Here is a 17,669-nt window from a genome sequence, read left to right on the forward strand (position 1 = left end):
GGGCATTTCAGATTCTACCTGTTCCAAAGTTCACTTTCCTCTAAAAAATTTAGGACAAGGATTTCAGATCCCAGGTGATGTGCTAATGGAGGATGGCACAGCAAGCTCTAGAAATGGCCATCTGATATCTTTAGCAGGTATTCCCGTAGTGTCTCTACTGAGGTGCATGGATCTAGGCCATGACACAGAGCTTTTCTTGGCTGGTAGGTGCTTGGGGAATGTGTCCAAGAATGAATGCAAATGAGAGGTAAAAATACAGATATTCCCCCACACTGAGGCTGGCTGTTTGAGCCATCTCCAGTTTATATAGCTCTGATGTAACTGACAGCTGCCATCACCTTCTCCTTTCATGAGGAAAGACAATGACCTGAAGTTCTCCTGCATCATTTTGCTGGCCCCCTTCACTACACTCCAGGACCAACTTCATTGTTTCTGAAGGTGCTCTGTGAACTACAGACATGCATGGGACTCTCTTAAGGGCTTCTCTTTTAGTGATTTCAAGTGCTCGCCAGACCTTGTGTCTATCATGGAGTCCTGCCATTTATTTTTTCTCTAGTCTGGGTATAGAATGATACAATTAAATGAAAATTAATAGAGAGGAGGGAGTGGGGAAAGAGAGGGCAGCTGGGAAAGAAGGCCAGCGGCAGGTTGCAGAACCATTTGCCTTTGTGACTCTCGAAGCCACGACTCTAAAGTACTACTCTGAGCACTTCATACACAGTGGCCTGCAAGTGTAAATTAATTTGATATTGATGGTAATAGCAATGATCAAAAAGAATTTGTCCTCTAATTATGTGGCTGTCATGTGCATGTCCACTGAGGTTCTGTTATAATTCAGTGCTAGTTAAATGTGACATCGAAAGATAGTTTTATCCTGAGCTCTCGTACTTCCATTAAAATGTCAGTCCCTGTGGTCCAAGATTATGAAGGCAGTGGAAAAGGAACACTTTATGGTGCCATCCATTTAATTGGAAATTAGGCCAAAATGGCCTAGAAGGGGACTCAAATGTTCCTTCTTTCCTTTCTGCAGCATTTGTAGGGTTAGATTTGCAATTTCTTACCAGGGCCACCTTTGTGCTCATTAGTTCCCCAGACCGACTGGCAACATGTTTCCTTTGCTTAGCTCAGCTCTAGACTGCAATATTCAGGGACTCAAGGTTTGTTAAAAAGCAAAATGAGTGACAGCAAAGAAGAGGGGGATATTCTGCTTCCTCTTGTCTCACAAAATACAGACATAGGGGAAGGGGTGGAGATGACGGTGGGAGGTGTTAGGCTTGATGTCACACTTTCTTTCTGGGGCCTGGGAGATGCCATGGTGGGAAACTCTGGGGAAGGTCAGTATCCTCTCCTTGCCCACCCCACACTCCTTGGAGAATCACCCACAAGTAGCTTGAGAGCTATGCCCAGCTCCGATTGCTGTGTCCTGCTGCAGAGCTCACATTATTTGGGGAAGTAGAATAGAATTCAAGACAGTCTTTGTTTCTCATGATCGATCAGTGTGTGCCACTCCTTTACCTCTTCTGCAACACTGATCTGCCTTACATAATCTCTTGGACAGCTCCTATGGTTGTCACTTTAAAAAAATAAAAAGAGCTGGGCGTGGTGGTGCACACTTGTAATCCTCACGCTTGGGAGGTGGAGACAGGAGGATCGCACAGGTTGGAAGCCAGCCACTGGCTTAAAAGACCCTGCTTCCAAATAAAAATATAAAAAATATGTGTCTGGGAGTGTAGCCCAGAGGTAGAAGGGTTTCCAGGAACCCCAGTACCACCAAATAATAATAATAATAATAATAATAATAATAATAATAATAATAATAATAATAACAATATAATAAATAAAATAAAAATATTTTTCTTTAATGTAAGTGGAATAACAAATGTTTAATTTGGGGGGAGGGAGTTTAATGCATTTTTTAACAGATTGCTATCTTGCCAGTTGCAAGATACAGAGTGATTAAAAGCAAGAAGATAATAGTTATTATTGTGGTTTTGTTCCTTTGTTTTACTCTACTGAGCAGAAAGACTGGTTATGATTATCAAATCAGTAAACTCAAGTAAAATGTGCAACTTAATACAACTAAAGTGTCCTCCTGGGGAGCAGGAATGTTAGAATCACAGCCAGAAATCTAATAAATAACGTAAATTTTCTCTCTATCCCATTTGCCATATTGTGTGAAAAAATATAAGCTGAGGCAAAAGTCAAATATCAAAGGAAAGAAAAGAAAAATGTACTGGGGGTCAGTTAACACAGATTTATGGTATGTAGGGGCTTCTTCCCTTTGATGTTGTGGCTGATTCTTTTTTTTTTTTTTTTCTTTTTTGGATGCCAAAACAAGAAGTGGGATAATGGGACCACACAGTAGGGAGGACCTTAAAGTTAAGTAGAAATACACCTCTCTTGTTGCCAGGTGTGGTGGTGCACGCTTGTAATCCCCGTGCTTGGGAGGCTGAGACAGGAGGATCACGTAGGTTCGAAACCAGCCTCAGCTGGCTTAAGAAACCCTGTTTCCAAATAAAATATAGAATAGGTGTGGAAGTGTAGCCGGGAGGTAGAAGGCCCCTGGGTTTCATCCCAAGTGCCACCAAAAATAAATAAATAAGTAAGTAAATAAATAAATAAATAAATACACCTCTCTTTTTACCAATGAATCTGAGGTCTGAGTTGGGGGGGGCAACTTGACTGGGCCCCTGGCTTTCTTTTATAGGACAACTAATTTACACCTCTGAGCAAATCCAGCCAGCCTGGTGCCCTAGCTTAGCCTAATCCATATGTCCTGAGAAGTCACCTTACCTGTCATTATTAAGAATTAAAAATAATATTTTTGAAATCCAGCATATACAAAAGAGAAAGGAAAGCAGAACACCAGGGGGCTCCCAAAGAAAGAGATGAGATAAAATATATGAAGCATACACACACAGATACTCTATACAGATCCCACATATATGTGTGTATGCACACAAAGTGTGGCAATTCTGTGTTCACACACACACACACACACCTAAAATGAGATGTTTATTAGAGTCAAACAGGATGTTTCTTCAAAGTTTCATTTCTCTTCATAGTAATGAAACACTATAGATTAATAGTTTGTGCTCAGAATTTGAAGTCAGATTGCCCATGAAACTGGAGGGCAAGTTTCTCAGCCTGTCCCTCACCATCCCATTTCTTCCTCTTCCCCTGCTCTGCTCTTGAAAATGACCTTCCCAGGCTTTCTTATCAACTGGCTTCTGACCAGGTCCGTTTGATGAAAGGCATTAGGGGAACAAGAGACAGTGAGAAAAAGAAAGAAACCAGGTGTTTTTCCATGTCTTGCTGTTTGAAATCAGGTCTCTAGATATGGCAGTCTCTTCAGTGATTTACCTCTGCAGAGCTCAGAGAATGTGGTCTCCTGCCTGCATTTCTCTAGCTCTTGGGATGGGAGTAACTTACTATTGTTAGTGTCTGATTTCTTCTCTGTCCTTTTCCCCCTATCACCCATTCAAACACTTCTGACGCATGTGGTCTGTTAAATTTACTCTTTTGAACCTAGGATAGACTGTTTCTTGACTGATGTGCTCTATAGACCCATTTCCTTACCTGGCTAAAGCAGATTACAATAATAATAATGCTATACTATTACAGAGATTAGTTACTATATATGTATAGTATATACATGACGTATAGTAAGCACTCAATCAGAATCAGCTGAGAGTATTATTTTCAATTTCTTCAGCTTAGATATTTTGGTTTATGAGGATTAGAGTGATTAAATACTCTCCTTAGTGAGAGAGAAAACATTTCAGAAACAGTGGTTATATGCATACCTCTACCTGCAAAAGTAGTTCTTGCAGCCATTAGAGTTGCCTTCCAGAAAAGGAAATCAGTTTTATTTGTCTGATCATGTTGACTGACTGAAAACCCTACATGGACAGCAATTTGGGTCTTGCTATGCCTTGCTGGTGTCCCTTCACTGGCTAATGTTTGTCTAAGAACAACAAAGCAGCATCATGTGGCAACTCTGTGTTCCAACGCTCTGATTAATCATGTCTTCGTTTGGCTGACTGTGTATCACTTACAAAACAGGGTATTTGTACACCCAAACACTAGCTCACCTGGTGAAAGCTGTCACCTGGGAGGAGGTATGTTTTTCATTCTGTCCCCCTACATCTAATTTCTGTAGTTTCAAAAAATACATTTTGGTGGTACTTGGGTTCCTGGAAGCCCTTCTATATCCGGGCTACACTCCCAGACCTATTTTTTTATTTTTGGAAACAGGGTCTCTTAAGCCAGCGTGGGTGGTTTTGAACCTGCACAATCCTCCTGTCTCCGCCTTTTAAGCCCGGGGATTACAAGCGTGTGCCACCATGCCCAGCTCAAAAAATACATTTTGAACACGTAAGCTACAAGCTTCCCGAGTTGCCCTCATTGATGGATTGGAAGCCTGTCATGTGTCCATTCGCTTACTCTCCGTGGCTCAGGAGGGATGCTTGCAAAGTCACACCTCTTCTCTGAGCCATCCAGTAACATACCCAGCTCCCTACTGGACAGGTCCTCATGGATAAGCACCTGAAACCTAACTTTCAAAATGGAGCTTTTGTTTCCTATGAAAACAAGGTCCTCCTTTCCTTCTCTCCAGCTCAGTAAATGCCATCAGGGTTCGCTCAGTTTCTTCATTAGTCAGAACCTGTGGTATCTTTGATGCCCTCCCTCCCTCACCACTCACCTCCCATCCATCACCAAGGCCTGCTGAGTCTTTATAGACAGAGCTGCCTCCTTCGCCTCCCCTGTTGTTGTGAGCAGCCTAGAGGGCCCTACCTTCCTTGCCTGAACCAGGATGCTGCCTCTCGCTGGCTCCCTCCAGGATTTTCTCCTCATTCCTCTCCAGAGTAGCCAAAGTCATCTTTGAAAAATGTAGATCAGATTATGTTAGATACCTGCCACAAACTGCTCAATGACTTATAACTGGAGTGAGATGTAAATTCCTTTCCAAGTCAGAAAAGGCTCCATCCTAATTTCTCTACCTCATTTCTTATTATTGCCCATTCAGTCATTTTGGTCCCTGGCAGCTCCTCAAACACTGCATACCCTGTCCTTTCTCAGGTTCTTGTCATTTGCAGATCTCCCTGCCTAAAATATTCTTTCCCTGTCTCCTCTAATCTCCTTTATCCCCCTCAGCATTCAAAGTAAATGCCACCTCCACAAAGCATCCCTATCTAACCAGCCTTCCTAAAGTGAGCCCCCCAAGCCCCTGTACAAAACCTTATTCTTCCTGCATAGCACCATGGCAACCCTAAGCTTCTGGTCCATCCTGCATTTCACTGCATGCCTAGCCCAAAGCAGAGTGTTTAGGGCATAGTGGGGTGTTCAGTAGATAATGTTTGAATAAGTAAGTGTATAAAAAACATTCGAGTCTGCAAATCTGAGTCTACATATGGTGTGCTAGGTGATAGGATCTGGAAGTTTTTGGTTCAGACAGGGTATGATGTAAATCAGTGATGCCCTTTTAAAATAAAAAAGGCTCTAATTTGTCTGGATTATATTTCTTCCAAATTTGATTGTTTTTAGTGAGTTAATTTAAGGATGAATTTTGTTCATAGTCTGTTGATTGCAAATATTTTTAAGGAATAGTGAATTAATTTTATGTTTTTTATGTATAAGTCATAGGTTATGTAGTATTTATTATATTTTTAGTAACTTGGTTAAAAGGAAAATGAATTATAAGAAGTGTGAAATCCAAGTGCAAGGAAATCGACTACTTTTAGGGAATTAGAACTTGTGGTGGAGAATGAACAACCCTCTCATCTTCCTGTCTTACTGAAGCCGGAAGTGGCCCTCATCATCCTCTTACTGTGGAGGGTGCATCCGCCACACTAGAGGGGGCTGTTGCACTGGGTTTGCTAATTTCGTGTTCAACATAATTTTGTATGTAGAGCCGATGTGGATTTTTCTTAAAAAATTAGGATCAGAAACATAGAGAGGTGTGTGCCCTTAAATTCTTTTCACAGGGTCAAACCAAATTTCTTTCTAGAAGAATCTCTGGTTTTTATAGTCAGAGAGACTGAATATCTAGTCCCTTCCAAACCCCACACCAGACACAATTAATCAAGGCTTTTCTTAGAAAGGTTACTTTTTTTATATTTTACTACCCAAAGATCTGCTGAATTGTATTACTTATGCTATTTTTTATACCTTAATTTTTCAAGGTAGAGAAATGAGGATTATTTTTCTACATTTGCATTATATCAAAATTTAGGAAAATATAAAGCAAAATTAATTAATTAATTAATTTATTTATTTATTTATTTATTTTTGGTGGTACTGGGGTTCCTGGAAGCCCTTCTACCTCCGGGCTACACTCCCAGACCTATTTTTACATTTTTATTTGGAAACAGGGTCTCCTAAGCCAGCACGCGGGGCTGACTTCAAACCTGCGCGATCCTCCTGTCTCCGCCTCCCAAGCGCAGGGATTACAAGCGTGCGCCACCACGCCCGGCTCATAAAGCAAAATTTAGAATTAGCTGTGAACTCCTGGTTGGGACCAAAAAAACTGAATATTCGTGGACTTAGTATTAACAATTGTATGTCTGGACATGCATGTTTATATATAGAAAGAAGTTTTGAGGATGAAAAACTGACCAAATGGCATTTTAAAGGTATCTCACCACACATGAGCATCCACAGTCGGCGAAGAAAACTGATAGAAGGATAGGATTCAGTGTCTTGGGGTAGACATGAACAGAATTCAGGAATCTTGACAAAATTGGCAGATACTTTGTGCTCAGAGCATTGAAGTAGTCTGCCCAAAGCCATAGGGTCGACTCCAGTATTCCAAGTTCAGATCTCTTTGCCATTTAAGTTCTTTAATTTCAATGACTACATAGCTAGTTATTCATCATTATGAGGAGTGCACAACCCCAAGCAGTTCCTATTTTGCAAATAAAAAGCTAAGAGGTTTAAAAGAGTTTTAAAAGACATGTATAGTAAAAGGACATTTTAGCATAATTAGGAATAGGACTTAGCAGGTTCTGCACACTGCTACTAAGAGGATCTCCTTCTCAGAAGAAGCAAAATACCAGGTATGTAGTGAGAAGCAGGAAGTTCATTTTCTACCTATAAATATGACTTTTTATTTTATATTTTAGCTATGTACTAGCCAACAATAGCTACCAGTTGATATGGTGAAAGTGAGTCATAAATGGTGTTTAGGATTCCCTTTGCACTGTATCAACATGTGGGAAAAGATAACACAAATTTCATACTGCTTGTCTTAATTAGTGAAATAGTGATACCTGCCTTGACTCCTTGTCAGCCTACGTGGATGCTGCAGATGGCCTGGAGGAGCCCTGATGTCCCTCTCTTTATTCCCCCTAGGGCTACTCTACGTTGGCTTTAGTGCCTGCATGTTCGGTCTCTACAGCTTCATGCCAGTTGTCATAAAGAAAACCAGTGCCACTTCCGTCAATCTCTCTCTGCTCACAGCAGATTTGTACAGCCTGTTCTGTGGATTGTTTCTCTTCCACTACAAGGTAAGCTGACTTGGTGTTCCTTTGTGACCAAGGCACCCCAAAGGAAATACCACACACACAGGTGGGGATGCTGGGATGCCCTGATTATGTGTAGGGAGCAGAAACATAACTCTGTGTACTAGCCCCTATGATTTTGGTATTCACATTTCAGTTCTGAGACAGGCAACATTTTGTCCTTAGGCTAGTAACTGTAGACAATTGATGGTTAAAAAAAAAAAAAAGCAACAGCTATAAAGAGAAAAGCTTTTGAATACTAGGGGACAGTTTTTTCTATACTGTTCAGCCCACATGATACTCTTTTTCCAAACTGAAGCTAGGACAATTTGTACAATTCCCAAGCTACTAGCACAAAATGGATTCTGCCAAAGGCACTGGCCGATTATATTCCCTTTAGAGAAAAGACGCAATTCTTGCAGTTTCTGCTTTGCAGATTTTTTAATAGCAAATACGAGTGGAAAATGCTAATGCATTAAACATAGTTTCTTTTCTAAAAAGATTAGAATTTGAGTAAAGGAATGCAAAGATACTGTGAAGCAACTGCAGTTAATATTGCAGCCCTGAAGAAAAGAAGAAACTATCCAGTGCAAACATGGCCTTCTCTTATAAGATGCTAAGCACATCTTCACCCATGGCAGGCATCACTAATTGATTATGACACATCAAGTTCACTGCTGTTCTTGCTGCACCCCTTGACAGTTAATTAAAATTGGTATATGAAAAGAGACCCACTTGCCATCCATTCACTAGTCACTTAAAGTAAAGGTCAGTGGGGAATATTACACAGTGAACAGGCCAAGTATGGAGTCCCCAAGCATCTAAGACTGAAGTAGGGCAAGCAAAAGAAAGAGACACCAAGTGCTTATGCAGTAGTATTATAGTAAAATCACCTGTATATAGGCGTGGCCAGCTGCTGGGGCACATGGAGAGCAGAACACCTTCAACCAGGTGAAACTGAGTTTAGAGGTTCTTGGAGAAATGATGAGGTACAGAGAGTATATACTTGAGATGACAAGAGACAATGCAACTAGAGAGAATAATCAGAATTAGTACTGAGAGGAGCCAAAACCCTAGCCCAGAGACAGACTGAAAAGGACCCAAAAAAGGCTGGGCAGACCAGAAGATGGCAGAGATTGAGAAAGGGGCTAGGACAATTGCCTGGGATAAAGGGTTGAAGTTACTATTTTCCCCAATTTTATTGAAGTATAATTAACAAAGAAAAAAATGTATGCATTTAAGATACAATTAAATGTGATTTTTTTTTTTTCTGGTGGTACTGGGGTTCCTGGAAGCCCTTCTACCTCCGGGCTACACTCCCAGACCTATTTTTACACTTTTTTATTTGGAAACAGGGTCTCTTAAGCCAGCGCGCCTGGCTTCGAACCTGCGCGATCCTCCTGTCTCCGCCTCCCAAGTGCAGGGATTACAAGCGTGCACCACCACGCCCCCCAGCTAAATGTGATGTTTTGATAGACATATACATTGTGAGATGTTTGCCACAGTCAGGCTAATTAACATATTCATTGCTAAACAGTTTCTGCTTTCTTCTGTGTATGCCGGGAATATTTAAGATCTACTTCATTACCAAATCCAGGTATACTATACATTTTCCTTAACTGTAGTCATGTTAAATAATTAGGTTTCTAGAACTTATTCATCTTATAACTGAAAGCTGCCCTTTAGCTAGCATCGCCCCACTTCTCCCATGAGCTTCTATTTTATATGGATCCCCTTGCTCAGTTTAGTGGGAAAACTGACAGCCAAAGGAAACTACCTAGGACTGGACTGTGTTTATTGCTTGCAACATGCTTTATCTTAATGGTGAAATTTCTGTGTTCCAAGCTCACCCTGGTCCTCATAAGGGTAAAAAGTAAAGTCGCCTTATGTTCCTCTCATCCTGCTCCTGATCACAGTACTGGGAAGAACCAGTTGCTCTTAAAGTTTCTGTCTGCAGATGACATAGTCCTATACTTAGAAGACTCAAAAATATCAACCAAAAGACTTCTAGAGCTGATAAATTCAGGAAAGTAAGCAGACATAAAAATCAACTATACAACAATCGGAAATTCTAATTATTTTCCAGAGTCTGAGGACTACCTGGCCATGTGGTAGAATATTAGGATATTGGCATTGTTAGAGTCCACATCCAAAATCTTTTCATTACCATAGGGATTGCTTATGTTGTCTTTTTATAACCTAGACCTACTTCCCTTTCCCCTACACCAACCTCTTGAAACAGCTAGTTGTTGTGTGTCTATAAATTTGCCAGTTTAGGAATGTTATATAAATGCAGTTGCATAGTTTGTTATCTTTGGGGTTGATTTTTTTTTCACTGAGCAGAATGACTCTCAAGAGTTATTAGTTTTGTTTACTATACTAGTAGTTTATCTTTTTATTGATAAGTGGTATTCCAGGGCATGGTTATACCATGATTTATTTAATCATTACCTTACTGAAGGTTATCTGGATTGTGTCTATGTTTTGTTGTCATAAATAACGCTGCCAGGAGCATTCAGGTACATATTTTTGTGTGAATAGTAGTTTACACTGAACTCTGAGATAAATGCCCAAGAGTACAAATGTTGGGTCAAATGATCATGGCATGTTTAGTTTTATTTTAAAAAACTGACAAATTATTTTCCAGAGTGATTTCTTTGTCATTTGAAATTTCTAAAAATATAGGTAAGTATTTTTATACATTGGTACCATTTTATTTATTTATTTATTTATTTATTTATTTATTTATTTATATTTGGGGGGGTTACTGGGGATGGAATCCAGGGGCATTGTACCTCCAAGCTACATCCCCAGCCCTATTTTTATTCTTTATTTTGAAGCTAGGTCTCACTGAGTTGCAAAGGGCCTCACTAAGTAGCTGAGGCTGTCCTTGAACCGTTATTCTCTGGTCTCAGCCTCTCAAATGCTGAGATTACAAGTATGTGCCACCATGCCCGGCCATTGGTACCATTTTATAGTTCATGCTTATACAGTGTACAAATATTTTACAGTTCATATATCTTAATTAAACTACATTACAGTGTTCATAGATTGTCACATGTACATAGATTGTCACATGCCTTATTTAAATTTAATATATATGTGCATCTTCATGTTATTTAATATGTCTATGTGGGAGTTTAACATCTGACCATATATTACAATCTCACATCTGAGCACAAGTTACAACTACCTAGAAAGAATACAAAATTCAACTGTGCCTAGATTCTATCCTAGAGAGTCTAATCCTGATAAATATGGAATGGGACTTTTTTAAAGCTATTCACTTCATATCCTAATATACAGTTGAAAATAACTAAGCCGAGTGTGGTGGTGCAAATTTATAATCCCAGCATCTGGGAGGCTGAGACAGGAGGATCATGGTTTGCTGCCAGCCTCAGCTATTTAGAGAGGCCCTTGCAACTCAGTGAGACCCTGTTTCAAAATTAAAAAAAAAAAAATAGGGCTCAGAGAATGCCCCTGGGTTCCATTCTCAGTACCACAAAAAAAAAAAGAAAGAAAATAACTATGAGGTTGTTTTTAATAGCCATATCATAACCCATGGGATGTTTAGACTTTAACTCAGAATTTCTCAACCATGGCGCTATTGCCAGTTTAGGCCAAATGATTCCTTGTCATGGCGGGGCAGGGGTAGCCTCTGCATCATAGGATGTTTAGCTGTATCCTTGACTTCAACTCATTACATGTCAGTAGCATCCCCCAGTAATGACAATTTAAAAATGTCTGCACACATTGCTCAATCTTGAGAATAACTGATTTAGCAACAGCTAATTCTTGAATTCAGATGCTATCTTTTTTTGGCTAATGTAATTTGGAGAGTTGGCATGTAGATCTTTGCTCATATTTATTATTTTTGTTTTTGCATAATGTAAATACCTCTATATAAATTTAAAAATTTGAATAATAAAGTTTTTAAATAATTTGAAAGTCCTGTTAGTACTACCACCAATGTTAGGACATAAACAAATGCTCTAGTCTCCTTTCCTATCATTGTATTTAAATTGACACCTTTGGTAGCTTAGTTCTTGAATAAGCACTGCCTTAAATTATTTTCTGATTGTTTTATGAACAATAGTATTTCGTATATGCAAAGAAATAGGCTAAATACTCATTCCATTTACAGCTAATGATTTTATTTAAATAAAGCTTTGTTTTGCCTTGAAGATTTTCTGAAAGACTCTTCCTGCAGTTCTTGAATTTTTTATCATAGAGCCAGTGTTGGGTAACTCAGGGTTTTTTCTCAGCACCTGCTTGCCTGCCTCTGCCTCTGGCCTCCAGCTCCACAGAGGGAGGGCAAGAACTGGGAGAAGGGCAGGACTCCTGGTCCCAGGTTTCCACCACAGCCAGATCAGAACACTAATTTTCAAACAACCTTTACTGAGTTCACTTTTATCATTAGGAGCAACTTATGGTGGCCAAAGTGAAAATCTTGATATATTTTGCAAAATGCAAAAATTGTCATGATGAGAGAGCACATTTATACTAGTGTGTTGGGGAGACAGGGAGTTTTACTCAACCACAAAGAAGAACAAAAGTATGTCACTTGTAGGAAATTAATGGAATTAGAGAATGTGAGGTCAGCCAATCTCAGGAAGTCAAGGGTCATATGTTTCCCCTCATGTGTGGAAACTAGAGAGAAAATAGAGAACAAAAAAGACTTTAGGCAAATGAGGAGAAAGACCAGTAGAACAAAGAAAAGGGATGGGAGAGAGAGGTGGAGAAGAGAGAGGGAAGAACTGATAAAAGAAGCAGTTCAAATTATGCTGGGCCCATGGATGAAGGTATCACTACCAGCCTCACTAAATGTCCGGGGAGGGGGGAGGAGAGTGGGGGTTCTAGGGAGAAACACACCACGTGCCGTGTGCACATGTTTATTCCACTTCGAGCCTCACTATGATGCATAATTACAATGCACCGATAAAATTATTTTTAAAAATGGTCATGGTGATGTAGTATTTGTATATTTATGTGTGTTTGGTGGAGATATTTGGAAAGAAGCTGGTTATATTTTAAATATAAGCCTCAGAAAAAATGTCTCTTGCCCATTTTTAATTGCATTGTTTGACTTTTTTTTTTTTTTTGGTGGTACTGGGGTTCCTGGAAGCCCTACTACCTCCGGGCTACACTCCCAGACCTATTTTTACATTTTTATTTGGAAACAGGGTCTCCTAAACCAGTGTGCGCGGCAGGCTTCCAACCCACACGATCCTCCTGTCTCTGCCTCCCAAGTGCGGGAATTACCACGCCCGGCCCCATTGTTTGACTTTTTTTATTATAACAAATAGTAATGAAATAAATAGAACCAGTAATTATTCATTTTATATTGACTTGTAATAGTTCTTATTTTCTGAATACCAGTCCCTCACCAGCTAGATGGTTTACAAGTATTTATCCTATCTTGTAGCTTTTTTACTTTGTTGCTAGTATTCTGGAAGTACAAAATTTTTTAATGTTGATGAAGCCAAGTTTATCTTTTGAGTTTTACTTCTATAAACATGGAAGAAGTCAACTAAATCCCCTGTTGCCTTCGGGCCTCCAGGTCTTCCCTGTTGCTTCCTACCGCTTTCCCCAAAAGCTGTGAGTAGTAATGACCAGTTGCTTTGCATTGTCTGCTCTAAAGGGATGGTTGAAAGTCACAGCCTAAGGAAGAGAATATTGAATTTTAAGTGAGGTATCCTTAACTATAGATCAAGAGGGTTGAATCCAGTAACTCTGAACCATGCCTGTACATCAAATTACTTGAAGAGCTTTAATAATACTGATGCTGGGGTCCCACTCTTTCTGATTCGGACAACCCCAAGCATCTAATGCTTAAAACCTGTACGGGTTACTCTCATGTGCAGCGCCAGGGTTAAGCGCCTGCTTTGGACTTAATGTGGCTGCAAGCAAGTGAAACTAGAACCAAAAAATGAAGATTATAATATCATTGCTAAGTATTAAGAAACATTTTTTTTTACTGAGGAGTAAACTCAGTGGCATTCTACCTCCAAGTACACTCCTAGCCCTCTTTCTTTCTTTCTTTCCTTCTTTCTTTCTTTCTGTTTTTTTTTTTGTGTGTGTTTTATTTTGTTTGTTTGTTTTTTGGTGGTACTGGGGTTCCTGGAAACCCTTCTTCTACCTCTGGGATATACTCCAAGACCTATCATATATATATATATATATATATATATATATATATATATATATACATATATATATATATATATAATTTTTTTTTTAATTTGGAAACAGAATCACTTAAGCCAGCAAGGCTGGCTTCGAACCTGTGCGATCCTCCTGTCTCCATCTCCCAAGTGCGGGGATTACAAGCGTGCACCACCACACTTGGTGCTCTATTTTTTTTTTTTTAATTGTGAAAGTCTTACTAAGTAGCTGAAGGTTTTGCTAAGTTGCTGAATCTGGCCTCGAACCTGTGATCCTCTTATCTCAGCCTCCCAAGTACTGTGATTACAGGCATGTGTTCCCACACCTGCCTAAGAAACATTGTTCATGAGCAGTCATACAGTAGTGAGCTAGGCTCTCAGGAGGTCCCTCTGCTGCAGGAGGCAGGACGTGAATATTAAAGAGAGAACAGGAAAGATCCTTACGCTGCAGTACTGGAGATTAGACCAGTGACCTCTGAGGTCTCCTCTGGTTTTACTACAGCCTGCGGTTATAGTTTATTCTTTCACTTAATCATGATGTCTTTAAGCCACCTTCTGGTCTGGTTATTAATATCTGCAAGTTAAGAAGGGAGGGCTAAGCAGATGTTGCTTACCCAGGCAGAACTAAATGACTAAATGAAGCTCTCCTGCTCACCATCGATTATTTGCTTTTTCTCACTTTACACCCTTGGAAGAAATCCATTCCTTCCCCCTTCTGTCAGCCCAGTGCAGCATCTCTGCCTTTATGCTGACTGGACAGGAAAGCCCCATATCCTGGAAGCAGTCCTAATTCTACCTTAGACAGTCTGGATGGCAGAGTGCCCCTACAATCTCTAATTTTATAAGCTTTAGAAGGTAGTTATATATTTCTGTTCTTTATTACCTGACAACATTATTGAATCCAGAACAGTAAATCTATAACAACCCATGAAAAGTAAAGGGAAAAAGCTTTACTGGGCCTCAGAGACCCCTAAAGCCAAATGCAGGAAGAGACTGATATGAAAGCTTTTCAATTGAATGACATCTTGGCTTCTCAAGGTCATAGCTTGGTCTGGTCCAAACTCCACATGAATTGTACAAATGGGGCACTTTTGAGATTGAAAAGGTATTAGTTTTCTTTTGCAGCTGTAACAAATTACTACAAACTTAGTGACTTGCCATAAATTTACTCTCTTATCCTCCTGGAAAGTCAGAAGTCTTGCCAGGCTAAAATCAAGGTTTGGCACAGTTGTACCAAAGGCTCTAGAAAAGATCATGTTTTCTCACCCTTTCAGCTTCTAAAGGTCACCTGCATTCCTTGGCTTGTGGCCCACTTCCTCTATATTCAAAGCCAGTAGTATGGCATCTTCAAATCTGTGCCATTTCTGCTTCCTGCTCTTAGAGACTTTGCAGTTATCTTAGGCTCACTCAGACAGTCCAGGATTGCCCTTTCTCATCTCAAAATCTTTCATTTAATGGCATCTGCAAAGTTCCTTGTATGAAGTACCATAGTTACAGATTGCAGGGATCTGAATGTGAATATATTTGAGGGATCCATTATTTTTCCCACCACAGAGGAAATTTAACAATTACACCAAACAAGAAGTCTGCACTGGCTTCAAGCCAGGCTAGTTGGGACATGAAGAGGTGCTGTTCAGAAGCAACATCTGAGTGACAAGACACCTTCCCCACCAGCAGGCACTCGGTGCTGCTTAATGTCCCCCACTGATTTTTAAAGGTAGTTCTGGTTTTCTGCTAACATACAATTATAATAATAAAATCGCTAAGCCACGCAGGGAGAGAATAAATTGGAATGGGAGGGCTCCTTCATTGTTGATCAGGAAATGTATGAACTCTAGAGGCAGGGAGCCGAGATAAACCTAGTTGTATTTGCATTTGCTCTTTGGACTAGTTACTTATTTTCTCCAAACTTCAAGGTGATGAGATTTTCCTAATTGAGTTTTTCAAAGGATTATCCTAAAAATCATATAAGCAGAGACCAGCAGTGACACATTTCTCTTGTTAAACATAGGACTCCACATTAGTAATCCCTGTCTCCTTCCATTTTTGGACTACTGATTTTATTTTAAGATTATGACTAGATGTAGCTCTTAACAGTGTGAGTTCTCATTGATTTATTTCTTGTTTGAAAAGCCAAAATTTGTGAACTCATACATGAGGTGTAGAAGATATTGTATTAGTCATTTTCAACTGAATGATTCCTTTGTCTTTGATTCCTTCAGTTCTTACAATAGAATTTTAGGTGATGACCAAAAATATATAACCTCTGAACGTTGTTCAAATAAAGTCCCAATAAATTATTTCACAAGATGACATCATATGCTAAGCATTTGCCAACAAAACAGCCGCCGACATCGAATGTGCCAAATATTCGTTTTTGCCTGAAATTTAAATTAGAAAGTAGCTTATGTCACACATTTCTTGTTACCTTGTCAAGGCTTAATAGTGCCACAGAATTACTCTAATGGTTAAAGTTGAGAATAATTTTGTTAGAAGACATTATTTTTATAGCCCTATTAAATAAACTAGAAATGAACAGGAAAACTGATATTGTACATTCTTCCCAAGTACCCTCTAAACACTCCACTTAGGCCACTGGTTATATGACCTGAAGTCACAGGTGGCCCTGTTGGAAGAGTAATATTTTAAGAAGGTAAGGGCTTATTCTTACGCCAGGTAAATGTTTTTACCATCCAAATATTCACTAGTAAAAAATAGAAGAGAGAGCGTTTAAAATAGTTTATCCAAGAAGGCTACTTCAACTATTGTGGGTAATGTGATTAGTGTAAATTTTGTATAATTTCATTTGCACATTTTCTTTTTTATTGTTGTTTACTTTGTTTGTTTGCTTTGTTTGGGGTACTGGGATTGAACCTAAGGGCATCCTACCTCTGAATTAGACCCCAGCTCTTTTTTCTTTCTTTTTAATTTTGAGATGAGGGTCTCACTAAGTTGCTAAGAGTCTGAGTTGCTGAGGCTGGCTTCAAACCTACTATCCTCCTTTCTCAGCCTCCCAAGTACTGGGATTACAGGTGTGGGCTTGCTTGCACACTTTCATTAGAAAATACTCCGCATGTTTCAGTTTCAACCTTATATGATACATTTTTAATAATTTCTGTAAGTTTTATTTATTTATTTATTTGCAGGCCTGGGGATGGAACCCAGGGGCATTCGACCTCTGAGCTATACCCTCTGCCCTATTTTTTATTTTTTTTATTTTGAAACAGGGTCTCACTGAGTTACAAAGAGCCTCACTAAGTAGCGGAGCCTGCACACGAAGCACAATCTTCCAGTCTCAGCCTCCCGAATACTGGGATTACAAGCATGTGCCACCATGCCCGGCTTAATTTCTGTAAGTTTTAAAGTAACCAGAAAAGCTTCTTAATATCAACTGCCGATGCTCCTAATCCAGGTTACCTCCTAAGAGGACAGGTGTGGAACTCCATAAATTCACCCAAACCCTCCCTGCCTGGTGCTAAAAAATTGCATCTCCAGTGTGCCAGTTCCTCTTACTGTTTTGTTGTGGTGGTGGTTGTAGATTTGGCAAGCAGAGCTCAATAACTCTGGATGTGGCGTCATTTTAATAATACACTGTTCTTCATTAAAATTAAGAGAACCTCATCCAACAAATATTTATTCTGTAACTGCTGTGTGCCAGCCACTGTTTCGGGGCTTACCTCTTTGTTTATGAATAAAGATGACAAGAACATGAAAAATCAGCAAGCAGATAGATGCAAAAGATGAGATTCTAAACCACTGAGACTTGAATAGACCAGCAATTTCAAATATTATTACCATCTATGTGCCTGTGCCAGAGAGTTTGCAGAGACTGGAAACTTTCATTAAGAGGGGAATCTTTCATTAGACATGGATCAGAATCTTGAGCCAACCAGCCTGTTGATCCTCTGCAGCAGAGAGCAATTTCAGTAATGCAACTACGCCTGGAAAGCCAGGGCAGGCAGCCCAACCCGTGACAGCTGATAGGCAGAAAAGCAACATTTCA

At 39.7% G+C, this 17,669-nt stretch overlaps 1 protein-coding gene across 1 annotated transcript in view; it reads left to right on the forward strand.

The window, feature by feature from the left end:
* Window positions 1-17,669, forward strand: part of SLC35F1 (solute carrier family 35 member F1) — a gene marked incomplete at both ends in the record, with an annotated part of 422,151 nt that overhangs the window by 387,427 nt on the left and 17,055 nt on the right. The window contains one exon of the mRNA XM_080699714.1: window positions 7,354-7,508. Coding sequence (XP_080555840.1) covers window positions 7,354-7,508 — 155 coding nt within the window. The remainder of the gene's footprint in view (window positions 1-7,353; window positions 7,509-17,669) is intronic.

Source organism: Muscardinus avellanarius, assembly GCF_963383645.1.
Source record: "Muscardinus avellanarius genome assembly, chromosome: 8".
Classification (NCBI taxonomy): Eukaryota; Metazoa; Chordata; class Mammalia; order Rodentia; family Gliridae; genus Muscardinus; species Muscardinus avellanarius.